Source organism: Notechis scutatus, chromosome 2 (assembly GCF_049901735.1).
Source record: "Notechis scutatus isolate UNSWTSFEM ecotype Mainland chromosome 2, rNotScu1.2, whole genome shotgun sequence".
In the NCBI taxonomy this organism is placed as follows: domain Eukaryota; kingdom Metazoa; phylum Chordata; class Lepidosauria; order Squamata; family Elapidae; genus Notechis; species Notechis scutatus.
The window spans coordinates 257,095,664-257,122,286 of record NC_142010.1 but is presented as its reverse complement, the minus strand read 5'-3'; the positions used below and the strand labels follow the sequence as shown (position 1 = coordinate 257,122,286).

Genomic DNA, 26,623 nt, shown 5'->3' with positions numbered 1-26,623 from the left:
ATTTCCTGTGTTTTCAATAACAACAATAACAACAACAAAAAGGTAAAATCTTAAGTAAAATTTATACTGGGGGGGAAAGGGAGAAAGAGAAATGTGCAAGTGTGCTACGTTTTAAATCAAGGTATAATTCATCCTTATGGGCAACTTTTCACTGGTAGTTCTGCAGCAGGGTCCTTTATGTAGTTAAATTTATTCATATGTACACAGAACCATTTCCAGACAAATTACGCTATTTGCAGGATAAACAGCGAAATATATCAGAAGAACAATTATCCCTTCAGAGCTAACCAGTTTTGCAACTTGAGGATTAAAGTTGAACGAGGTACGGCACCCCTTTCTGATGATCCCTAACGCCAAGTCTGCGTATCTTTAAATTGTATATCTTTAAATCCAGTCTGGGGTTGCGCTTGCAAGAAAAAGGAAGGGTTTTATAAAGAAAGAAGTTATAAAGCACTCTCTTCATTGCAGTGCTTGGATCAACATAAAGCAGAAATATCCTCCAGGCAATGTCCTGATATGCTACTATGTCAGGGGAAGGGGAAGGATATCCATCTTAAAAACAAATAGGAGCCCAACTCCTTTAAGACAAATGTTTATTTAGTGCAATAGGATGTTCCCCACAGTGACCAACTACTGTATCTCGTTCTTGGAAAGCCTGCAGGCAAGGAAAGACAGAAACCTTCTGCTGATGCTTCCCAACAACTGATATTTAGTGGCAAATCTTTCAATAGAGAAGTCGTTTAGGGCAGAGGTGGGGAATCATGGGCCCATGATTTAGGGGATGTGAGAATTCCAACACCAAGTCTTCCTCCGTATGAGGATTATAGGTATTTCCCATGAAGGAAAGCGCCTGGAAAACATTACACTAAAATGGGAGAAACCCAAATAAATGAATATGCTCTTATTTTTTAGGGAGGGGGAAATGACTGTGGGAACTATGAGGGGAATGAATTCCTGATGTTCACCGACCGAAGCTGATTCCTACGAAATTGGGTTTTACCCCTGGCCCCTTTGGTAAATACAGGTAGTCCTCGACTTACAATCATTCATTTGGTGACTCTTCGAAGTGACAACAGCGCTGGGGAAAAAAAAAGTGGCAGGACCATTTTTCACACTTTACAGCTGCTGCAGCATCACATCATCGAAATTCGGACACCGGGCAACTGGCATGTACTTATGACGGTTGCAGTGTCCCAGGGTCATGTGATCCCTTTTCGTGACCTTCGGACAAGCAAGGTCAATGTTACTAACTTAAGAACTCTTACTGATTCACTTATCAACGATGGCAAAAAAAAAAGTCGCAAGATGGGTCAAAAGTCCCTTAACAACTGTCTTGCCTAGCAATAAAAATGTCGGGCTCAATCGTAGTTGTAAGTTGAGGACTACCTGTGCCGTAAAATTAACTTGACACAAGCAGAAATCTGAGGCGGCCTTAAAAGGTCTCTACTGTTAATACTGTGTTGTCTAGTATTATAAGAGGTGGTAGAATAGGAGAAGGAGAGCTTCTCCTAAAAATCTACTATCATCTCTATAGTTTATCGTAAGCATTTTTTATTGAGTTATAGAGTATTATAAAATACAAAATACAAAAGTAAATAGAAGAGCAATGAGGGAGGGAGGGGAAAGGAGGAAGAGAAGTGAGGAAAGATAGAGGGGAAAAAAGAAAGAAAAAGAAGCATTGACTTTTGACTCGCTCTGTGTTACAGTAAAATAAGGCGTTAACAACAAATCACAACTTTTTGCTTTTCCACAACAGTATAAACAAGCCACTTCTATAAAGATCTATCAGTCTAATCCAGGGGTCGGCAACCTTAAACACTCAAAGAGCCACAAAGGCCCTAACCGGAAGCCCCCCACCATTCAATTCTGGAGCCGACTGGAGGTCCGGTTCTAACCACCATAGAGTTTTCTCCTAGTGCGACGTCCTTTTTCCTTTGCTGACCGGAAGTCCGGTTCTTCTATCATAGTGTCTCCTCCAAGCACGGCATACTTTTTTTTCCCTCTGCTGACCGGAACAGAGGGATGAAAGAGCCACATGCAGCTCCAGAGCTGCAGGTTGCCTATCCCTGGTCTAATCTGTAAAACCCAAAGTCAGAGTTTCATTCTTTTCCACATCGATTATGAAGTTCAGAAGCAGTTTCCATGTGGAAACAAAAATACTTATGTTCTTTTCTTTAATCAAAGTAGTCAGTTTTGCAATTTCAGCCAACTTCTGCAACCATCAACTTCTGCAACCATTCCTCAATGGTAGGAATTGAAGTGTCCTTCCATTTTTGCACGTGCAATAGTCTGGCTGCTGTCAACATATAAATAACAAAGTTCCATTTTTTTTTCTCTATCATCTATACAGTTTTGAGTGTATTCAGTTCAAGATGGTTCCAGCCGCACCACAAGGACAGTTGTTCAACTTCCTGTCTGAATGCAGATTCATCATCGTCTCAGACTAATCATCATCATCATCATCATTTCTAAGTAGAGTCTGCCTGGCCCACATGTGCAAGATGGGAAATGGAACTTAGGATCCTCAATCCTCAGTAATGATTCCTCACTGTGGAAAACTTTGCTCTTCCACGTACATCAGGCATCCTGTTTATTTACTTTCTCTAGTCATGAAAATGATTTTATTTCAGTAAGCTTTTGGCAATTGACTTTTAGCATTGTTATGATTGTATGGGATTTGGGTTGCCATTTTCATGTCAGCTGTCAACTGCTTGAAGTCTTTGAAGCTGGGTGGGATGTAAATTCATGTTCACAGAGATTAATACAACAGAAAAGAAATGATTTATTCGCTGGAATTCACTATGTAAGCAATTTCCATTTTCAACCACGCACAAAAAAAAAATTAAACTACCAGAGGAAAATATTTTAAGGAGATAAGTAGGAATGGAAAAATACAAAATGGCATTTTGGAAGCATGGATCTGTTTGTGGCAGTAACTGGATGTGTGTTTAATGTGTCTGATGGCAAAAGTTAAGCATTTTTAATAGATCCAAAATGGATTACGAACGTGAACATTCCCCCTCGGATACCATAAAGTCATCTCTGTTGGCTGGAGAAGATAGGTTTGTACTCAAAATATTTCGACTGGTTGGGAAAGATTGCTGTAAACATTAATGAAGTAGGAAATTACATAAATGAGGAGGCAGGGGGAAAAAAAACAGAGTTTAGGAATTTAACCTCATGCGTGTATACTCAAGGGTAAACCATACTAGGCTGATATGAAGCATCTTCCTTGCTAGGGTCCCAATAGAGGACGGAGAAATTCTTGGTAAAGAGGGCTAAGAATTTCCCAGGTGAACAGTCTAAAGCAGAGGTCTCCAAACTTGGCAACTTTAAGACTTGTGGACTTCAACTATGCTGGCTGGAGAATTCTGGGAGTTGAAGTCCACAAGTCTTAAAGTTGCCAAGTTTGGAGACCCCTAGTCTAAGGTATGCCAAGAGTGGAGGGGGCCATCCATCATAGCTCTTACTGGCTTGAAAGAAGAGATATCCCAGAGATCCTGGCAGTGTACCTATCTCAAAATGAATTATATAGAACTGGGATCTCAGCCCAAGTCATTTCAGTAGAGTGTTCTTTCAGTTTGAAACTGCTATCTGGTCTTTTTTTTTTTTTTTTTTTTTACAAACCAAGTCACAATTAGATAGCATAGAAGACTTAAGACTTGGAATAACTTTATGGTCACTTTCAATGTTCACTAATCAGCATACATTAAAATGAAATTTCGTTGCATAGAGCTCTCAAAGGGTCCCCACCTCCTATATACACTGCATAAACATGACAGCATAAATACCATATAGTAACTCAGAACGTGAAGAAGATATAACTGCATCTACCGTGATGACTATACCGGTAGTCCTCGACTTTCAGCCACCATTGAGCCCAACATTTCTGTTGCTAAGTGAGAAACTTGTTCAGTGAATTTTGCCCTATTTTATGACCTTCCTGGCCACTGTTGTAAAGTTAATCATACGGTTGTTAAGTGAATCTGGCTTCCCCATTGACTTTGTTTGTCAGAAGATCACAAAAGGGGATCAGGTGACCCTGGGACTCTGCAACCATCATAAATATGAGTCAGTTGCCAAGCATCTGAATTTTGTTCATGTGACTATGGGCATGCTGCAATGGTCATATGTCCCTTTTTTCAGAGCTGTTGTAACTTCAAACAGACCCTGAATGAACTGTTGTAAGTTGAGAACTACCTGTACTGAGAAATATATTTAAAATAATAACTGGGAATGCAGATGTAATAATTATGCTGGTCTGTCCATAATAAAGTTTAATATGTTAACTGAAAAGTGCAGAACTGACTCTTAAACTATGTTTTACATGTAGATTTTATATGCAAGGGACGTGGTGGCTCAGTGGCTAAGACGCTGAGCTTGTTGCTCAGAAAGGTTGGCAGTTTGGTAGTTCGAATCCCTAGCGCCGCGTAACGGATTGAGCTCCCGTTACTTGTCCCAGCTTCTGCCAACCTAGCAGTTTGAAAGCATGTAAAAAATGCAAGTAGAAAAATAGGGACCACTTTGGTGGGGAGGTAACGGTGTTCCATGCGCCTTCGGAGTTTAGTCATGGAGACGTCTTCGGACAGCGCTGGCTCTTCAGCTTTGTAACAGAGATGAGCACCGCCCCGTAGAGCCAGAAACGACTAGCATGTATGTGCGAGGGTAACCTTTACCGTTTACCTTAAATATACACCCTAATGAAGACATGAATAATAATTTAACATGATTCACCATGATGTGCTATTTTTATTACTCATGTAGAGACAACAAATTCCGGAGTTCTTCATACTCGTCATCCTTTGTCCCTTAACGCAAAAAAATACAAACAGGAAGGAAAAGATATGATGACTTTGGAGAACTCTGAGAGACAGGCACATCGTACCATTGTTTGAAAGTAAGCCTTGTTTGTGACATTCTCTATTATTTTTAAAGTTGATTCTCCTTAATGCTGGATAAGAATTCTGATAAACATAAACATTTATGACGCCATTTGGCTTCCTGTCTCCTAGACTGAGAGCAAGGACTGCAAAGGGATGCAACCAAAAATTTAAAAATATATAAATCCCGTCGGGAGGATATAAGACACATTCCAAAGACCTCTTGGGAAAGTGTATAACCGTATTGGCAGCTATGGAAAAAAATAGCGGTAGACTAAATAAGAATTGGAAGAATCCCATCAATTCTACTAAGCTTATGACACTGATTATGTAACTAATGGGATCATATAGTAATTCTTACTTTCAATAGTATCAATCTAAACCACATTAAAACACACCGACCTGGTACTGTCACATCTGTTTTATAAAGATCACGTTTAGGCCAGAATGCACAAAACAGTACTATATAATAAGAAACACAGAATTGTTGAGTTGGAATTGTTGAGTAGGTCACTGAGTCCAATACCCAGCTCAGGGCAGGAATCCAAATTAAATCATCCTTGACAGATGGCTATCTGGCCTCCCACATTCAGAGAAGGGGAGACCAACACTTTTCTAGGTTACGGCATTTAAACTGTTCTCCCCACTTGAGAGTAAAATCGTCTTACTATGAAGAAAGCTTGAAATAGTCAGGTGGGGAATTTTTGACTCTCATTTCAGAAAAACTCTTCAAAAAAGTGAATTTCTAGAACTCGGAAAGGTAAGAGTGCTAGTATTTAAATTCTGGGATGAAAATATATATATACACACACACAGGGCAGCATTGCTGGGTGCTGTTAGCCAAAGAACATCTTGCATGCATGGCTTCCTAATTCTCTGCAATAAATCTACTTATCTGACCTTCTTGCTGCCAGCTTACATATGTGGAATACCTGGTAGTGCAACGTGCTGATGGTTTTTAAGACTTAGACTCTCTTAGTATGATTTTTCACTTGTCTGTTAAAAAAGCAACGTCCTCGATTTGTAATTGGATAGCTTTATTCCTGTGAATTAAGGACATACAGGTCGTCCCCAACTTACAACCGTTCATTTAGTGACCATTTGAAGTTACCACAGCACCGACAAGAGTGACCTATTACAGGATTTCACGCTTACAACCCGTTATAGCATCCCCCATGGTCAGGGGATCAAAATCCAGGCATTTGGCAACTGGCTCGTATCGATGACAGTTGCTGTGTCCCAGAGTCATGTCATCACCATTTCTGGTCTTCCCAATTGGCTTCCAACAAGCAAAGTGTCAGGATTCCGGCACTTAACCCCATTTAAATCATGAGTCTCTAGCCAAACTTCCAAAACTTAAAGAAGATTTATTAGGAATAAACATGCCGGTGTAGCCGACTCTGAGATACATCATTCATTGTCACCCTTGACCCTGGTTTTCCCCCACCCCCTGGGTGTATCGCAATTCCTATTCTCCAATGGGACACATCCATAGCCAAGAGTCATCAATCATGCTCTCCAGTTAGAATTTTGCACGGCAGAAACTTCAGCCACCTAGTTACTATCTTTGAAAACATTTATGGAATGCGGTTTTGGTTTGCAAACTGCTGCACTGCTCCCCCCTTCCCTTTCTGTTAGCAATTCTAAAAAGACCACAGAAATATTTTATGAGTTGACACAAAGTCAATGTGAAAAGCTAGATTCGCTTAACAACCATATGATTCACTTAACATCTGCAGTGATTCACTTAACACCTATGGTTAAAAAAAAAGTCACTGAGTGAGTTGGGGGGCGCAACTCATTTAACAACTGTCTTAATTATCAATGGAAATTTTGAGCTCAATCAGGGCTGTAAGTCGAGAAGTACCCGAGATGAAGTTGTTAAAAACAACAAAATAGTCAGATGGGGCAAAACTGACTACAGAACCGCTGTCAAAAAGCCTGGATTTCTTTCAAGATTAGTCGTTGCTTAGGAGCAGCCTATTTTGCCCTTCCTTTCATCCCCTCTCCATCTTAATTCTTTATTGATACTTCTGCCATTTCAGAGATAAAGACTGCATAGTTACAGATATCGTCCAGTGCAGTGGCCTCAACTTACAACTGCTCATTTAGTGACCGTTCGAAACTACAACTACAATGAAAAAAGTGACTTATGAACATTTTTCACACTTATGACCGTTGCAGCATCCCCATAGTCACGTGGTTGACATTTGAATGCTTGGCAACTGGCTCATATTTATGACGGTTGCAGTGTCCTGGGGTCCTGTGATCCTCTTTTGCGACCTTCTGACAAGCAAAGTCAATGGGGAAGTCAAATTCACTTAACAACCGTGTTACTAATTTAACAACTTGCAGTGATTCACTTACTATCAACCTGCCTTCCATCAAGGACCTGTATGCTGCATGAGTCCAAAAGAGGGCTGTGAAAATATTTACAGACCCCTCACATCCCGGACATAAACTGTTTCAACTCCTTCCCTCAAAACGACGCTATCGAGCATTGCACACCACAACAACTAGACACAAGGACAGTTTTTCCCCAAACGCCATCACTCTGCTAAACAAATAATTCCCTCAACACTGTCCAACTATTTACAAAGTCTGCACTACTATTACTATTAATCCTCCCATCCTTCCTTTCACCCATCCCCTCCCACTTGTGACTGTATAACTGTAACTTTGTCGCTTGCATCCTTACGATTTATATGGACCGTTTCCTAGTATGATTTGATTGCTTATTGTACTCTGTGACTATTATTAAGTGTTGCACCTTATGATTCTTGACTCTTGACGAATGTATCTTTTCTTTTATGTACACTGAGAGCAATTTGCATCAAGATAAATTCCTTGTGTGTCCAATCACACTTAGCCAATAAAGTGTTCTGTTCTGTTCTATGCTATTCACTTAACAAATGTGGCAAGAAAAGTTGTAAAATAGGACAGAACTCTCTTAACAAATTTCTCACTTAGCAACTGAAATTCTGGGTCATAAGTCAAGGACTATCTATATTTCCTTGAGTGATCAAATAATTTTTGGGAAAAAAAAGGGGGGGGGGTATCTGACTTTGCAGACAATTCATTTTAGTCAGTTAACTTTTAATGGGATTTCCCCCCGTCCCGATGGCCTACATTTTTTGGAGTGTGGCCATGACATATATGTACGCACATATACATAAGTCTAACATATTTATGGAGTGGGAGGAATATCCAGGATGGGTTTCAGCTGGATTTGGTAATCCTGGTTTGACAAAATGAAGTTGAGAACTGCATAAAATTTCTGCTTGCAAGATAGATGACAATATCCTGTGAAGTCCTTGAATGCTCGCTAAATCTGTTTCTTTCATGAAGTATCTGCAAGCAAACAGCCAAGTTCAGAGAGCAGACAGAGCACTAAGAACTCTACTGTTCAATTTGGAGTCATATATATTGTTTTCTAGTGGACCTTCCTTCCTTCCTTCCTCCCTTCCTTCCACCAGGAAAGGTGAGGCAAACTAAGTACTTTAAGGTGCTGTAATGAGAATTAGCCTGAGAGCTATATTGCCCTACCTTTATAGGTGTACTTTCAAAAGTGATAAAGTTAAGCGTGTAGTTTGCATTCACGAGAGGCAAAACCACCACACTATCTTCTGCAAATCCACTTTGGAGCCACTTAATTATCACTGAAAGAAATTCTGTCAGCCTGGGAATGATTGCTACTTCTCAAATTAAAAGTGAGAACTCGAGGCGAAAATTTCTGGAGAATTTTTATCAACAGGCCAAGGAGAGGAAGTTAACAAACAAAGAAAATACAGTGCAAACAATAACCACAGCAATAATAACAACAACAGTAACAAAAACTAAATATTTTTGAATGCTACAGCACAGTATAACAGGAGTTTCCCTGTGATACAAATATATAAACAAACTGAAAAGAACAGTGTGGGAACTGGAAAAAAATCACAATCCTGAGGACTTCTTCATTTTCCCCAGGCTGAGGGTGTGTTGTCAAACATGGCCAAGCTGTGTTTCTTTTTCCCTTCTCCTTATGTGAGGAAAAGCAAAAATTAGCAGCAAGCCTTTAGAGTTTTGCCTGAGGCAATTTGGGTTTCAAGTCAACCTAGTTTCTTCAGAAATACAATACGTTATTTAAAAAAAGGACTATCTATAGGAGCAGCAGTTGCTTAGAGATTGACCCTCTTCTTCCTCCTTTCCCTCAAATATATATATATGGAGCACTTAGGCCATAGGGATTGTTGCCACTAGAAAAAAAAATAACCCTAACAGACCTATTTTTATTTTCTCAAGTTGTTAAAACAGGGGATGGAAAACTATTGAACCAAGGCCGCCCAACAACAAATCCTCCTGAATTTGAGCTGTAGAAATCTGTAGAAGTTTTTGAATCCAAGACTGAAAATTTCCATTACAGGAAATAGGCAATAAAAATATCAATTTCCTGCCTTTGAATGATATCCAAATTCAACCAACTTCTGGAGCCAGCCTCCTCACTTTGCCCAGGAAGACCAAATCTTGGCTTCTTTTGAGGAGTCTAGGACAACACGCTGCAGCCAACTTGGCATAGCCAACCCTCCACGGCCAACTCACCATGGCCTACTTGCTGCGGCCAACTCGCTGCAGCCAGTTCACCACGGGACAATTCACTGGGGAGCAATTCAACAGGAATCAGTTCTATTATTCATCAAAGCATTACAAAAGCTGGTAGTCACAGGAATGGTTTCCTTTGATATAAGGGGTAAAATAATTTTGGTGAAAATGTGGTTAACAAAAATAAAAGGAACGACATGAATTCCGCAGTGAACTGTCCCACGGTGAGTAGGTCGCAGCGAGTTGGCCATGGCATGTTGGTCGTGGTGAGTGGGCCATGGCGAGTTGTCCCATTCCATCTTTTGAGTTTGCTTCCCAGCCAGATGAGAAGCATGGACAACCCAGAAGGTCAAGAGGTCCTCTTATACTCCCCAATGTATCATATTACCAAACCTAAAGAAAAAGGACCTAATTGACAGTAGAACTTAGAAAGGGAGGTTAAGCAAGAGATCCCTACTGTATCTTATTTTTAAATAGCATCATAGGAAACAAAAGACCAAATAGATGCACCTGTAACCTACAAGACAAGAATGAGGAGAATCACAGTAGTTGGTGAGAACAGATATGTGATGCCCAGACCTTGAGGTTCATGTAGGATGCTGTCTTCCATGGACAAATATTAGATAGAATGGAACAGCAAGTGTTATGGTTAGCCGGCAGCAGGTGCGGACGGCTGAGGAGAGCGAGGACTCAAATGAGGGGCCAGGACCATCAGGGAGTGGACTGCTGCCTTCAGAGATTGTGGGGGCTGGTAGCAGTGATGAGGAGGTTCCCGAGGAGCCTGTGCCAAGTGCGCATGCGTGCAGCATTGCTCGTAGGAAAGAGCAGTTACAACAGCACGGGCGACTCGGGAGTAAGGCTGCAAGATAATGGCCCCTCCTTCAAGAAGATAAAAGCCAGCTGTGAATCGGACATTCTTCGCAGGAAGCAAAGACATTTTGAAACTCCAGCCTCGTGGACACTGCAGTATCTTAGTTGGTATTTGAAGACTGTTGTGTTGTAAAATATTTCTAGGCAACCTTATCTGTTATTTTTGGCAGCCTCACAAAGTTTTTGGCGAGGCTCGTGCTTATCAAAGTTAATTAGTTTGCAGCAGCCATTTAACCATGGATTCGTAAGAATCATTAAAAGGTTTCTGTTCCCCTTGGTTCGTGTTTGTTTTATTGGACAAGGGTTTGGGTCAGAACAACTAACACCACATGCCAGTTTCTTAAAATAATTACTTTGTTGCAAAATGACTCTTATGGGAGTCATTTGAGAGGGGGTTATTAAGTACCCAAATGTTGGTCAGTAGAAAACACCACATTTACAAAAAGGTAAGTTTCTGTCAGGTGTGAAAGACAAGGGTTACACATGAAGGTCTAATTAAGCTGATTTATCAGTTTAATTTAACCATTTGTCTGAAATGGTATACTAGGGGTCTTCAAACTTGACAGCTTTAAGACTTGTGGATTTCAACTCCCAGAATTCCTCCTCCAGTCATGTTAGCTCAGGAATTCTGGGAATTGAAATCCACAAGTCTTAAATAGGCCCGCTTTGTCACTTCCTGTGTTTCCGGAAATACCGGAAGTGACAAAATGGGCCCATCTTTCGGCCTGCAAAGCCTACAGAGGCTTCCCTCAAGCATCTGGCAGGTCGAAAAAGGCCTCAAACGGGCCGAAAATCAGCTGGGAGGCGCAGTGCAGGTAAGGAGGGGTATTGTGCGCACATGCGCAGGAGACGTGGGAGGGATTGCGCGCATTGCCTTCTGGGTGCTGGTATGCGAGCGAGCGCACACATGCAATTTTTGGCATAGGAGCCCAAAAAGGTTAACCAGCACTGTCCTATAATAATCACTGATGTCATTGATAAGCCACAATACTACCACCTTTACCCTGGGGAAGCCACTCCATATATACATGGACGCCCAGACCTTGAGGTTCATGTAGGATGCTGTCTTCCATGGACAAATATTAGATAGAATGGAACAGCAAGTGTTATGGTTAGCCGGCAGCAGCTGCGGACGGCTGAGGAGAGCGAGGACTCAAATGAGGGGCCAGGACCATCAGGGAGTGGACTGCTGCCTTCAGAGATTGTGGGGGCTGGCAGCAGTGATGAGGAGGTTCCCGAGGAGCCTGTGCCAAGTGCGCGTGCGTGCAGCATTGCTCGTAGGAAAGAGCAGTTACAACACCACGGGCGACTCGGGAGTAAGGCTGCAAGATAATGGCCCCTCCTTCAAGAAGATAAAAGCCAGCTGTGAAACGAACGTACTTTGCAGAAGGCAAAGACATTTTGAAACTCCAGCCTCGTGGACATTCCAATATCCTGAGTTTGTATTTGAAGATTCTTACTTTGCAAATTATTTCTTGTCTGTTATCTTTTGGCAAGTCTCGCACAATCTGGCAAGCTTGTGCTTATCACAGCTAATTATTTTGTAAAAGCATTACAAGGTTTCTGTTCCTTTTGGATTGTGTTTGATTTATTGGAATCGGGCATGGATCAGAACAGCAAGGCACATAAGATGCAATCATAGGCAGCTTGGGTATCCATGTTGGGCTAGATATTGTTAAAGCAACTATAACAGAGACTTTGAAGCTCTGAAAGAAAGGTGAAGAACCTGAAGGTTCAGATGGTGTCTGAATATTGCAAGTGAATAACTGGCCTTGGGAATGGTGTATATAGGACAGACTGTGTTGTGGGGTTGCAGTGTATACTCTCTGGACAATGGACATTCTGGTGACATTCTGACCACCTTCTTGTGAGAAACAAGTTCCCTGAGGATGGGCTCCAGCATAAGTCCAAAAGCTTGGAAAACCAAACCTCTGGTGCCCGTGACCAAGACCCAGATTGGATTCTGCCAACATTATCCTCGGACATGTAGATTTGCCTTCATTCAAGAGGAAGCTGTCCCTTATCTTACTGAGGCTTGAGGTTAGGAGAGGTGTGATTCCCAATGGCCAGTAGGAAGTGCCAAGATTGCTGTCACTAAGTTACAGAACAGCACATTTTACAACCATATTGCTTACTGATGGAACTTCCAGGCCAAATTACTTTGATAACTCATGGGCTACCTTTATAGGCAAATTTAATCATGGGAAGGAAAGGTTTACAAAAAAACTGTAGTTTGATTTTTGATACCGTATATGGAGGTTCGAGCGACCACAAGACTTCAGAAAGTGTTGTGGTTCGCCGGCAGCAGGTGTGGATGGCTGAGGTGTCAGAGAGCGAGGACTCAGATGAGGGGCCTGCCTGTGATGCAGGGATGGGGCCAGGACCATCAGGGAGTGGAATGCTACTTTTGGAGATTGTGGAGGCTGGCAGCAGTGAGAAGAGGTCCCTGAGGAGCCTGTGTCCAGTGCGCGTGTGTGCAGGGCTGCTCGAAGCAAAGAGCAGCTGCAGCAGCACGGGCGACTCGGGAGTAAGGCTGCAAGGCCCCTCCCGTAAGAGATAAAAGCCAGCTGAGAAACCGGAGTTCTTTGCAGGAAGCAAAGAAGTTTTTGCACTTGAGCCTTGTGGACGTTCAGAATATCTTGGTTGGTTTTGGGGGACTCTTTGTGTTTAAAATATTTCTTAGTAATTTTATCTAATGTTCTTGGCAGCCTTGCACAGCCTTGGCAAGGCTTGTTCTTATCAGAGACAATTAGTTTGAAACAGCCTTTTAATTGTGGAGTTCGTAAAGAATCATTAAAAGGTTTTGCTGTTAACTCCGTTTTGTATTTGTTTCCTTGGAACAAGGTTTGGGTCAGAACAGAAAGGCAGTTAGATATGCAAAGAAGGGAGTAACTTCAGTTTTGGATCATCATAATAAAAAACAACAACAAGGAAGCCCAGTTGCCTCCTGAAAAAGCACCTTTTGGACAGCCATGATCTGGATGACTGAGAATCTCTACAGAGATTTAGCTATACAATTTGGGATGAACACTCTTGGAATGGCGAGGGAGTAGGAATGGATTTCCAGAATAAAAAATTGCAGACTATAGGAACCATTTGCACTACTCAGGTGATCCTGAGGACACAGATAAACCTCAAAGTGCTTCAACGACCCTCCAAAAGGATGCAAATGATCAGCTGTCTGCAAGGAGTATAAATCCTTCCATTCCCCACTATCCTGTCAGAGCTGAAGAAGCTTCTTGGATGAGAAGCAAAATGTCTTCAAAGAAAAAACAAAGAAAGTCCAGTTGCCTCCTGAAAAAGCACCTTTGGGACAACCATGGATGACTGAGAATCTCTACAGACTATAATAATAAATACATAATAGTAAATACACAAAATCATGTCAAGCCTCTGCGGGCTATATTGCCAAGCATGCGACAAATACATAGAAAAACGGTCGTGTGGGAAATTTTGTACAATCGTTGCAAAACTATGTGGTGTTTCTGGCTCTTCCTCCTCAGTCGAGCAAAATGGTGGGAAACAGATAAGGAGGAAGACTCCACAGACAGTGTGAGTAGGAAAGTTGGAACTGGGCCCTGTAGAGGCTTAGATATTTGTGTTTCTGGTTATATCATCTTACTTTTCCTTTTTATTGTGTGTGGGTGTATGCTAACATGAAGAAGCACACTCTCCAGGATGAAGGCTGGACTACACAGAGTACGTCCTTATGGGACTGTTCGGGTTGAAATGTCAGGTTTATTTCTCCAAGTCATTCAACATCAAGGTTGCCCCCAAAATATAATACACATGCTGTGATATTCTACCTTTGCTTCTGATACTGAAAATAAGTCTATTATGTGTTTTTCTATGTGCTTTTGTGCATAATTATAATTGTTGATGAACATCTGCCAAATCCATGTACCTGGGAGGCACACCCTCTCTCTCTCTTCCTCTCTGTGCGTGTTATGTGAGTGTGAATTTATCTTCTGGCCACCTAGCAGCTTTAACAGATAATCAGAGTTGGAAGGGACATTGTAGGTCATCTAGTCCACCCCCCTCCGCCCAAGCGGGAGACCGTACCCCATTTCTGACAAATGGCAGTCCAATCACTTCTTGAAAGTCTCAAGTGATGGCGCTCCCACAACTTCCGAGGGCAACTTCTGTTCCATTGGTTGATTGTTCTCACGGTCAGAAAGTTTCTCCTTATTTCCAGATTAAATCTCTCCTTGTTCAATTTCCATCCATTATTCCTTGTCTGGCCTACAGGTGCTTTAGAAAGTAGCTTGACCCCTTCCTCTCTGTGGCAGCCCCTCAAATATTGGAAGGCAGCTATCCTGTCTCCCTGGTCCTTCTCTTCCCTAAACTAGCCATGCCCAGTTCCTGCAACCGTTCTTCATATGTTTTAGTCTCCAGTCCCCTAATCATCCTGGTTGCTCTTCTCTGCACTCTTTCTAGAGTCTCAACATCTTTTTTATAGTGTGGTGACCAAAACTGGATGCAGTACTCTAGGTGTGGCCTTACTAAGGCTTTATAGAGTGATATTAGTACCTTTACTTGATCTTGATTGCATCCCTCTGTTAATACAACTTAGGATTGCATTAGCTTTTTTTTTTTTTGCATTAGCTTTAAAGCATGCCAAAGATGAGGAGAGAAATAGGTACCACTCTGGTGGGAAGGTGACAGCATTCTGTGCACTTTGGCATACAGCCATGTTGGCCGTATGGAAGCAACCTTGGACAACCCTGGATCTGTCGGCTAAGAAATGGAGATAAGCACCATCCCTAGAGTTGGAAACAACTAGACAGTGTGTGTGTGTGTGTGTGTCTGTTTGTCTGTCTGTCTTGTAAGGCATTATTTGAAAAAGGCATCTCTTACAGTGTTCTTTTACAGCATCTCTTACAGTGCCCTAAAACTCTCTATCATCATTCAGTTAAAAATCTGACTGACGATCAGACCCAAGTCTCATGTATAAACTCTCTCAGCTCATGTATCTTTCTTGCAAATAAACACTATCTCAAAAACATTCTTCCATCAACCACAAGTAGACACTTAAAAGCTATGGGGATAACTGGCAGACAATGAATAAATGAGTTCAGTACATTCGTCTAGTTTCATTTTTAGTGAATAAACGGTGTCTCACTGAACAAAACCACTGTGTCAAACCTCTATATAGGGATAGTCTTTTTTCATCTTGAGGAAGTTTAGACAAAGGTGATATAATATATCCCTCAACAGAGGCAAAGTACAGAGGCCTGTCGTAACCAGAGAGCTAAGTTCCTCTCCCTTATTTCACAGCTGAAATCTAGATCATAATCATGTAAGTATGACATGCTTGAGAAATCCTTGAAGTGTCTACCTTTCTCTTGGAACCTCTTTTCAGTTATAGAGCTAAATACATTAGAAACAACCCACCATCCATTTGACCTCTCAGTAGCTTGGTGATGACATTCTCTGTCCAAAATAGGGGGATGCAAGAAGAAGGGAGAAAGGAAAGAAGGAAGAAGGAGGAGGAGGAGAAGGGAGAAAAAGGAAGAAGAAAAGAGAAGGGAAGGGAAAGAAGGGGGAAGGAAAAGAAGGAATGGGAGAGGAGAAGGGAAGAGAAGGTAGAAGGGGAGAAGAAAGAAGAAAGGAGAAGGGAAAGAAAGGAGGAGAAGGGAGAAGGGAAAGAAGAAGAAGAGAGAAAGGAAAGAAAGGAGAAGGGAGGAGAAGCGAGAAATAGGAAGAAGAGATAAGGGGGAAAAGGGGAAGGAAAAGAAGGAAGAAGAATGGGGAGAAGGGAGAAGGGAAAGAAAGAAGGGAGAAGGAAAAGGAGAAAGGAGAAAGGAAAGAAAGAAGAAGGGGAGGAAAAGGGAGAAAAGGGAAGAAGAGAGAAGGGAAAGAAGGGGGAAGGAAAAGAAGGAAGAAGAATGGGGGAGGAGAAGGTAAAAAAAGGAAGAAGGGAGAAGAAGAGAGAAGGAAAAGAAGGAAAAAGAGGAGAAAAAGGAAGATGGGAGAATGAAGGTGGGAGGGAGAAGAAGGGAGGAGGAAAGGGGATGCCAGCTTCCATAGCATCTGAATAATTGCCCATTATTCTTTATTACCAACTAGTTATGAAAAGTATGACTATGTCCCATCAACAGATTCCCATGATTTTTTTTTTAAAAAATAGCATTTCAGTTGCTTTAATATTGACTCAGGCAGCCCACAGTCCTCAACAAGACATACTGAAGATTGTGAGTCTACAATTCTCTCTTCAGTAACACCCGACAATTGTTTGCAACCTACTGTATTCTAGAATCTAAATGCAGCGAAAATGATACATCCCCTCAAATGGTGTAGACGTTCAGCCTAAAACTTTAAACTTTCGGTTCTTCTAAAAGGCAACAGTCACGCAATCATTCAACCAGCGGGTCCCTAGGCCAAAAAAGCATGTAAGGGGAAATTAAATATGATTTCTAAAATACAATTTGCTTTAAGGAACTAAAGTAATGTAAGGGAGCAATTTAGCATCTACCAATGCATGAAGACAGTAAGATTACTTTTTTTTTTTTTTTTTGCTTCTCTGCTGGGGGAATGAAATGAAGGGCTATTTATAAAGAACTCCTTGCTTTGGCTATAATCAAATATAATAACAAGATACAACAAAAACAATCTTTTTTCTGGAAACCACCTTTGTAATACTCCTTTTTAATAACCCTCCTAATGGCCAAATTAGAAGGACCCCAACTAAAGTCATTCATCCCACATAAAACAAACATTGCCTTTTCTTCTTAGCTTTGTTTTACCAGCTATATCATTTCCAGATGATGCTTGAGGGGGTTAAGGATTTTTTCTCTCTCTCCAAGAGTTAGATGCTGAAACCGGCAGCTGCTTTCTATTTACCGTAGGCAAATCTAAGATGAATCTAAACTGGAGAAGGGGGCTTTCATCAGCTGTTGATGGAGCATTAGCTGGAAAAAAAGAGGACAGCATCTCGCCCAACAACTACCTATATGAAATTACAGGTAGTCCTCAACTTACAGCCACAATTGAGCCTAAAATTTCTGTTGCTAAGCAAGACAGTTGTTAAGTGAATTTTGCACCATTTTACGACCTTGCTTGCCATAGTGGTTAAGTGAATTGCCACAGTAGTTAAGTTAGTCACGCGGTTGGTAAGTGAATCTGGCTTCCCCATTGACTTTGCTGGTCAGAAGGTTGCAAAAGGGGATCAACTGACCCTGGGACACTGCAAATAGCAATAGCAATAGCGCTTAGACTTATATACCGCTTTACAGTGCTTTACAGCCCTCTCTAAGCGGTATATAGAGTCAGCCTATTGTCCTCCAACAATCTGGGTCCTCATTTTACCCACCTTGGAAGGATGGAAGGCCGAGTCAACCTTCAGCCTGGTGAGATTTGAACTGCCAAATTGCACTCAACCGGCAGTCAGCAGAAGTAGCCTGCAGTACTGCACTCTGACCACTGCGCCACCGCGCTTCATTTTAAAAAATATGAGCCCCTTGTCAAGCGTCCGAATTTTGACCACGTGACCATGGAGAAGCAGCAATGGTTGTAAGTATGAAAAACGGTCGTAAGTCACTTTTTCCAGTGCTGTTGTAACTTCAAATGGTCATTAAATGAACTGCTTTAAGTTGAGGACTACCTGTATTTAGAGTTTTGATCCCAGGGAAAGATACTAAATGCTTCTGACAGGTAACAGGTAACCACTTTTCCTGTCTAAGGATGTTGTAAGGAGAAAAGATTAAAAAAAGAAGAAGGGAAATCAACCATGTTCATAGATGTATCCCAACCATAATATAATTTTATTTAATGCACTGTCTGGGAATTTCTCATTAAATCCCTTCCCAGGTGCAAATCACCAAGTTTACAAAGCGATCCATTTGTGCTTCAATTCTGACAAAAGCTTTTTATGATATCTTTGGGCTTCAGGCAGGAAAAGACAAACCACTTTCGAGGTTGGGCTTAATAGCTGAAGGGACCAGTGGCTCAGCCTGTCTACCGCAGCTACAAGTAGCTTGAAAAGACTTAAAAGAGGTTACTCAAAATTACTTAAAAGAGTAATTCCAATGAATGACTCCCTCTGAATTAGCAAACACCCTTTTTACGTCAAATACATGCAAGTAAATGCACTGCAGTGTTGAGTTACTTCATTCATTTTTCTATGTAAGATCCTGAAGACTGGAGAATCTGAAAGGTTTCCTGGCAGTCCTTGGGGCTTTCCTGTAATCTTGGCAAACAATATTTCAAAGCCGCACTTGACCTTTGGAAGGTGAAACTGATCCAGCCCATTGATAAAACTGCCTCTGAATGACCTCTCTCATTAAGAAAAACCAAACTTGGGAACTGGAGGGGAAGCAATGAGCAGGACAAAGATTCACGTGGATGGAAAACTTGGGAACGGTCTGAATAAACAGCCTCCAGCTCATCTCAAGGCATACTCTGTGGTTGGGCACAATTATATTATTCTTTTCCACTGCATTCATATTTGCAGAAAATCATTCAAGGGGTGGGCTAATTTACTGCATTTGGCCACGCCCACTCCAAAATAAATAAACATATAACTTAATAGATTGTTGTGATATATACGAATAACACTTTCCTTGTTTCCATGCCGACCCAAACGTTCAACAGATCACAACAATCATAAGATATTTTTTGGCTTACAGATGTGCATTAGTCCCCAATTCTTCCCCTTCCCTTGCTTCAATAAGTAGCCAACAGAAAGCTGTGTGAATGGGGTTAAAAGTGAATATTTGCTTGCAACAAAGTATGCTTCCTTCATTCTCAAAAGAGGAAAGGATTTTGTGATAAAACCATCCCTGCAGCTCACCATATTTATCATTTCTTAGAAGTCTCCAATATTACATTTTTAGGGAAAGGTTTGGAAATTAAAACGGTACCTTGGTTCAAACTATTTCAAATAGTATAATCTATTCGGATGCATTTAGACCATCAAACAACCATCAAACAAAGCCAAGGCAGGTCATAGGCTGCATTAACAGAGGGATAGAATCAAGATCATGTGAAGTATTAATGCCACTTTATAGTGCTTTGGTAAGGCCACACTTGGATTACTGCATCCGGTTTTGGATGCCACAATATAAAAAAGATGTTGAGACTCTAGAAAGAGTGCTGAGAAGAGCAACAAAGATGATTAGGGGACTGGAGGCTAGAACATATGAAGAATGATTGCAGGAATTGGAGATGTCTAATCTAGTGAAAATAAGGACTAGGGGTGACACGATAACTGGTTCCAATATTTGAGGAGCTGCCAGAAGGAAGACGGGATCAATCTATTCTTCAAAGTACCTGAAAGCAGGACAAGAAGCAATGGATGGAAACTAATCAAGGAGAGAACCAACCTAGAACGAAGGAGATATTTCTTGACAGTTAGAACAATTAATCAGTGGAACGACTTGCCTTCAGAAGTTCTGGATGCTCCAACAGTGGAGGTTTTTAAGAAGAGATCGGACAACGATTTGCCTGAAATGGTATAAGGTCTCCTGCTTGAGTAGGGGGTTGGACTAGAAGACCTTCAAAGTCCCTTCCAACTCTGTTATTCTGTTCTGTTAAATCTGATTTCAGTACAGCTTACCACTGGCTGTTTCTCCTTCTAAAAACCTACTTAGGAATCCTTCTATGAAATATGTCAGGGGATTCAAACTCTGCAGTTCCATGACTCCCTGAAAATGATAAATAAATACATTTGGGTGGAACTCTTCCCCTCCCTGCCAAATAAAACTAATGATTTCATTGCAATTTAGAGTTAAGAAAGAAATGCGTGTAATCATTTTTAACAATAGCGTTTTAATCTAGGCATCCAATACCGTGCTACAGCTTTGCATCTTTATAAAATAAAGCCTTCTCATAAGAAATAGAGAATAAAACAATCCATTCTCAAATCATAACTTTAATGGGGTGGATAAACTTGCCGAGTTTTTGCTAAGTCAGCCACTTGCAAGATTTATTTTGGATCAGTGCTTGTTTTATAAAAGCAAGGCTGAGATGAATTAAGATATCTCCAGAAGCGCCAAAGCAGATTCTGAACCAAATCTTGCCTTTAAAATATACTTTTATAAGGACAGCACTTGTGATTTTAGTCTTGATGGGAGCTAGACAGAAAGAGCAACCACTGAGGTTAAATTCTATTTTAGCATTTTCATCAACCAGACCTCCCTTTTCTTCTTTCATTTCCCTTTTTCAAGGCTAGCAAGATATTAAATCCACAGGTACCAAGAAAAATGAAACCAATCTTTAAAAAAAAATCTGAATGTAATTTGTTCCCTACAAACAAATAGAGTAACGCATCAAGATTATTTATTAAAATGTTATGTTAAGCAGACTTGGAAAACCTGATTCAGGAAACAACATAGAATTTACAACATACATAATTTTTATAATCTTTACATATTTTTTTAAAAACATGGCACGGACTATAAGATGTGCATTAAACATGCATTGGAATGCTCTTTATAAACAGATGTTTTCACGGTACTATAATCATTTAATGGGATGTACGTTCTAATCATGCAAAAACATTATTTTAAAGCGCATTAGAATTAATAAAGGTGCTACTGAATTATGTTAAGATTTAAAATAATTTCTTTGGAGGAAAAAAAAAATATCCAATTCACTAAGCCAAGTACATAAAATCATAATTTTGGAAGGGGCCACGCAAACCAACCCTTTGGCTCAATGTCTACGTTGATTAAAACCTATTTAATTACTTTGGATTTAATAAATATATCAACAATATATTAATTCAAGCTGCAAAATATCCAAGAGCTAAGATGGCTATATTTAATTTTAAATACATTTTATTTTATACAATTTCTGCCTTTTGCTTTGATGAAGAACACTAATTATTATGGGTGTCTTTGAATCAATTCCTGGCATATGCCTGGACAGTTTCTTGAAGATTTTTGGAAGTGGTTTTGCCGCTGCCACCTTCCTAGGGCTGAGATTAAGTGACTGGGCCAAAGGTAGGACTAAAACTCATAGCCTTCCAGTTTCTAGCCTGGTGCCATATTCATGACGCAAATTGATTCTTGATGCTAAATTGGAAACCAAACCTGTCCTTTTGCTAGCTAGGGACAGAGGTTTGTTTAAAGCAGGGGTGTCCAACCTTGGCAACTTTAAGACTTGTGGACTTCAACTCCCAGAATTCCTAAGCTGGCTGAGGAATTCTGGAAGTTGAAGTCCACAAGTCTTAAAGTTGCCAAGGTTGGACACCCCTGCTTTAAAGGGCATGCTTCACTCTTTTATCATACTGTATCCATTGTGTTCTTCCTTCCCTTGACAATCTCATTGCAATGGAAACCACTTGCAAATGCTCAAGATAGGAAAACTAGAGTAAAGTGTTTGTTAAAAATCACCATGGTTCTCATTTTGCCATTTGCAACATTTTTTTTTAAAGTATCTTTACTGAGTTTCAGACATGATGTCACCAGCCAAACTTCCTATATTTTGGTGATGGTTGTTGCTAGGCTGTCACAGTCTTTGAACAGACTCGTGCAAACCGAGGGGATGTATTTTGACTTCTTCCTTAAAAGATTATATTTCGATACTCACGTAATCTGGAAGTGGGGAATCAGCAGCAGACAGGGAACTTCTCAAAGACTGGGTGGCCTGTTCCAAAACTTTGTTGTGCTTTTTGGACAACAATGAAAACAAGCTGGAGGGGAAGGGAAGGAAAAAAAAAACAATTATATTGTTTTCATAGGAATCAATCATTCTGTTTTTATGAAACAGGGGTGCCAATTTAGTACAGGCCAATGTTTTTCAAGTTGGCAACTTGAAGATGTGCGCATTGGGGGATTCTGGGAATTGAAGTCCATACATCTTTAAGCCAGGCTTAAGAAACATAGCTGTAGACCAGAGGTCCCCAAACTTGGCAACTTTAAGACATGTGGACTTCAACTCCCAGAATTCTCCAGAATTCTGGGAGTTGAAGTCCACAAGTCTTAAAGTTGCCAAGTTTGGAGATCTCTGCTATAGGCTCTGCCTTGCAGAGGTAAGAAACAAAAAATAGTTTATAAAGAGTTTTTCTCAGAAATTGAATTCTATAAAGGTCATATTTATTTTGCAAGCAGGACACTTCCAAAGTAGTTCACAAAACAAACACTTGCTGTGTTTGGACAGCAAGAAAAAAGCTAGTACACTACAGCAGGGGTCCCGCCACGAGTCTTTTTGGCTGATGAAAAAGTGCTTCTGGTGAGCTTTTCGGGTAGAAAGCTCACCGGAAGCACGTTTCATCAAAAAGATGGCGGCGCCAGCGCTTCGGTGAGCTTTTCCGGGTAGAAAGCCATTTCTACCCGGAAAAGCTCACCGAGCGCAGCGCCGCCATCTTTTTGATGAAAAAGTGCTTCCGGTGAGGTCACCGGAAGCACTTTTTCATAAAAAAAAGATGGCGGCGCCCAGCTGATGCCGGTACCAGGCCGCGGCGCCCAGCTGATGCCGGTACCGGGCCGCAGCGTAAAAAAGGTTGGGGATCACTGCACTACAGATATAAGTTAATCCAGAATCACAATTCAAGCTAAAGAGCTTGGATATTTCCCACTCTTTAGCCCTTTTTCTTCATGAAATTTCCCATCGTCCCTGCTATCACAGTAAATTGGGCATTTATTCTGACTTTGTGCCACAATTTTAGGACACTCGGTGGCTGAAAAGTATATCCACCTACCACAAACAAATTTAGAAAATGAACCAAGGCTTAATGTTAATATTTCTAATTCAAAAGCCAGCCTTACTTTTTTTCTGCTGAACCCACCAAAATCTCCTTGTGGAAAAATGAAAAATATGCTAACAGTTTCCTTTCATTACACCAACATATTAGTTGTCAAAAATGCCTTATATTCTCCATCCATTTGCAACCTTTATAAAAGTGAGCTTTGTAGACCTTCAAAAGTACCACTAGGGAATGGGTTAAATTCTTCAAAGACTAAAGCAAAGAAGTAAAACTTGAAACCCAGAGCTTTTTACAAGTAGTCCTTAACTTATGACGACAGTTAAGACCAAAATTGCCATTGCTAAATGAGGCAGTTTGTTAAGAGAGTTTTACCCCATTTCATGAACTTTTCCCCATAGTTACTAAGTGAATTGTGTGGTCATTAAGCAAATCTGGCTTGCCCATTGATTTTCTCGTCCAAAGCCAGTTGGGAAGGTTACAAAAGGTTACATGGGACAGTACAACTATCATAAATACATGTGATGTGCCGAGGATCTGAATTTTGATCATGTGACCATGGGGATGCTGGAATGGTCGTGTGAAAATGGTCCCACATTGGTTTTTCCAGTGCTACTGGAACTTTGAACAGTCACCAAATGAATAGTTGTAAATCCAGGACTGCCTGTGTATAACTTTTTAATTCTAGAAAAATAGGGCATTCAAGTTTAACACTCTAGGGAAGACAAAAACGTGGGAACAGGTGTAGAGGTTCAAAAATATCTCTGGTAGCATACATTTGTAGTGATTACAGATCCTGTTCCTTCCTTGACTCCGGATCTGACTTAGCCCTGGTTTATATCAACTTTGGTGCTCTTGAAAGTTGGAAAAAGATTTACAAGTGCTTCCATACTTCAGGAAGTCAGTAGCTTTTTCATTTTTCTCCTCAAACTTGATAAACGCTACTGATTTCTTGTCTATGGAGATTCTCGGTCATCCAGGTCATGGTTCTGCCAAATGTGCTTTTTCAAAAGGTAAATGGGCTTTATGGCGAGAAAGGCCGTAAAATGAGGCAAACTTCAGTTAACAACTGTAGGAAGTTATCACCCATCCTCTCCTAGGAAAATGAAATATCCTAGGAAATATTAAAAAGGCAGAATATTTCCCATAAAAAGAGTAGAAAGAAGCAGAAACTCACCTCAGAAACAGAAACTCAGCCCCACCCCCACCTTTGCTAATGGGCCATTACTCTGGCCTAGGCCAGCCTATTTTACAAAACAAAGATCTCCAGGTAGAGCTATAGGAATTGCCCAAAGCCCTTTCACTACATCATAATCCAGCAAGGCTCAACCAAGCCTTGGACAGCCTACAGAGTTGCCCCTTGCATGGCCCCATGGGAGTCTGACAACCAATCAAAATACAAGCTCAAATACAAGCTCCCAACAGAAGATATAAAACCAGGCACACTCAGCATATCAGCCCTTCCTTCTTTGGAGCTCTAAGGCATGTAATCCTGTCCACCATTAAACCATCTTTCCAAACAGCCTCCATGTTTCCAGTGTCTTTTCCCCTACTTGGAACTGAACACAGAAGGCTATTTCTTCCAACACAACTGAATCTTGTTTAGCAACAGAAATTTTGGGGTCCATTGTGGTCCTAAGTGGAGGACTACCTGTAAACAGAGCATAGTAGAAGGTGTAAGATTGTTTTTGAGTTCTTGCTTTATGGATTGTAAAGTCTCTTTTGTGCAGTCCATATATCACAAGATACAGACAAAGACAAAGAGGCTTTAAAAACAACAACACAGAATGATATTCACAAACCACAAACGCAATTCCCACATGTTTCTCTGTGAAATAACTATAGCATTTGGAAGGCTTAATATTAGCATAATTTAGAAGCTAGGAGCTATTTGTTTGAAGCAATCCTTCCTGTTACTCAGGTTGATCAAAGCATGTTTAGCTTTCCAAACAATTCACTCCATAGGATAACAACTTTCTGATGGTGTTTGCAGTTAGAAGGAAAACAGAGGCTCTTTCCCTTTCCTTCAAGTAACAACTCACAAGAAATTATTTTTCTCCTATCTACAAATGTAATGCCATTAAATAAAGTGGTTCACCGAAGTTATTAAGTCCAAAATACAGATCTCAGAAAAAGAATTGCTGCTGAAATGAAGTATCTCAAACCACTCGATAAAAAAAAATCAGAAACAGTGATTTATAACATTAATGACCACTATTATCTATATACTATGCTTAGTGTATGGAAAATAAAAGGAGGTTAAGCTCTTCATTTAGAAAGACAAAATATAATTTAAGAGGTAAACAAGGAAGGTCAACGTTTCTGTATTCTAAAAAGGATGATATTTGGGAAGATTATGGAACAGGGTATAAAAAGACCAATCCAAAAGTACCTTGAAAACGAGGTAGTTATTACTACAAATCAGCATGGGTTTATCTAGCAGACTAAAACTTACTCATCAGATAATTAACTATCCAGACTAACTTTTTTAAAAAATAATTTCCCTAACAGATTGTGGGAATGCAGTAATCATAATTTAACTTGATTTTTTTGACGGATCTGAAAGAAACTTTCCATGTCGTGCTAATTAAACTCTGATGACATGACAATTAAGTGGCTACATAGATGGATTAGATAGATGTCGGAGCCGGTATAGTGGTCAAAGTGCTGGCCTAGAAACCACAAGAAACAGTTCTAAGCCAAGGACTACCTGTAGCTGAATGCAGTCCAACAGCATCTACTTAAAAACGAGCTCTTTCCACCTGAACAGAAAATAAACCACAAAGGAACAAATGATCAGCTCCTAATCGATAAGACTTTTTTCTTGCCATATACATGTATAAATTCATACCAGACGGTGTTGTTTCTCCATGTCATATGTGTGAGTATATGCATATGTATGTATGTATGTATGTATGTATGTATGTATGCATGCATGCATGCATTTATTTTGTCATGTTTATGTAGTGTATATTGGAGATGGTGACCTTTTGAGAGCTGTATGCAACGAAATTTCATTTTAGTGTATGTCAATTAGTGTACATTCAAAGTGACAATAAAGTTATTCTATTCTATTCTATTCTATTCTATTCTATTCTATTCTATTCTATTCTATTCTATTCTATTCTATTCTATTCTATTCCATTCCATTCCATCCCATCCTATTCTCTATTCTCTATTCTATTATTCTATTCTATTCTATTCTATTCTATTCTATTCTATTCTATTCTATTCTATTCTATTCTATTCTACTCTACTCTACTCTACTCTACTCTACTCTACTCTAATTCTATTCTGTTCTATTCCATCCCATTCCATTTAGAAAATTGCAAGAGAAGGAAGACCAACTTCAGAGGATCTTGGATTGATTACATGAAGGCAATTCAATTCCCTGCCAGAGACATCAGAAGCTTTCTATAAAGATCAAACACCTGGGCAAATCCAGTCATTAAGGACAGAGGGCATAATTGATTGGACTCCAGCAGAACTAAAACCCTGGATAGGAAAATAGGACACAAAGCAATAAACTTGCGTTACAGCAGGCAGACTCCAACTAAATATTTTAAATAGTTCCTAGCTGTAAAAGCAGTTAGGCCGAGAACCCAACTAACCATAGAGGTGAAGGGCTTCCTGTCAGGTGATGTCT

The 26,623-nt window shown here is 40.4% G+C and overlaps 1 protein-coding gene across 10 annotated transcripts in view; it reads right to left on the bottom strand.

Moving 5' to 3' along the window:
• DYM (dymeclin) overlaps positions 1–26,623 on the bottom strand; it is a 250,890-nt gene that overhangs the window by 59,026 nt on the left and 165,241 nt on the right. For all 10 annotated transcript variants that reach the window (XM_087958660.1, XM_087958661.1, XM_087958655.1 and 7 more), the window contains one exon: positions 21,864–21,966. In XM_087958660.1, the coding sequence (XP_087814786.1) occupies positions 21,864–21,966 (103 nt within the window). The remainder of the gene's footprint in view (positions 1–21,863; positions 21,967–26,623) is intronic.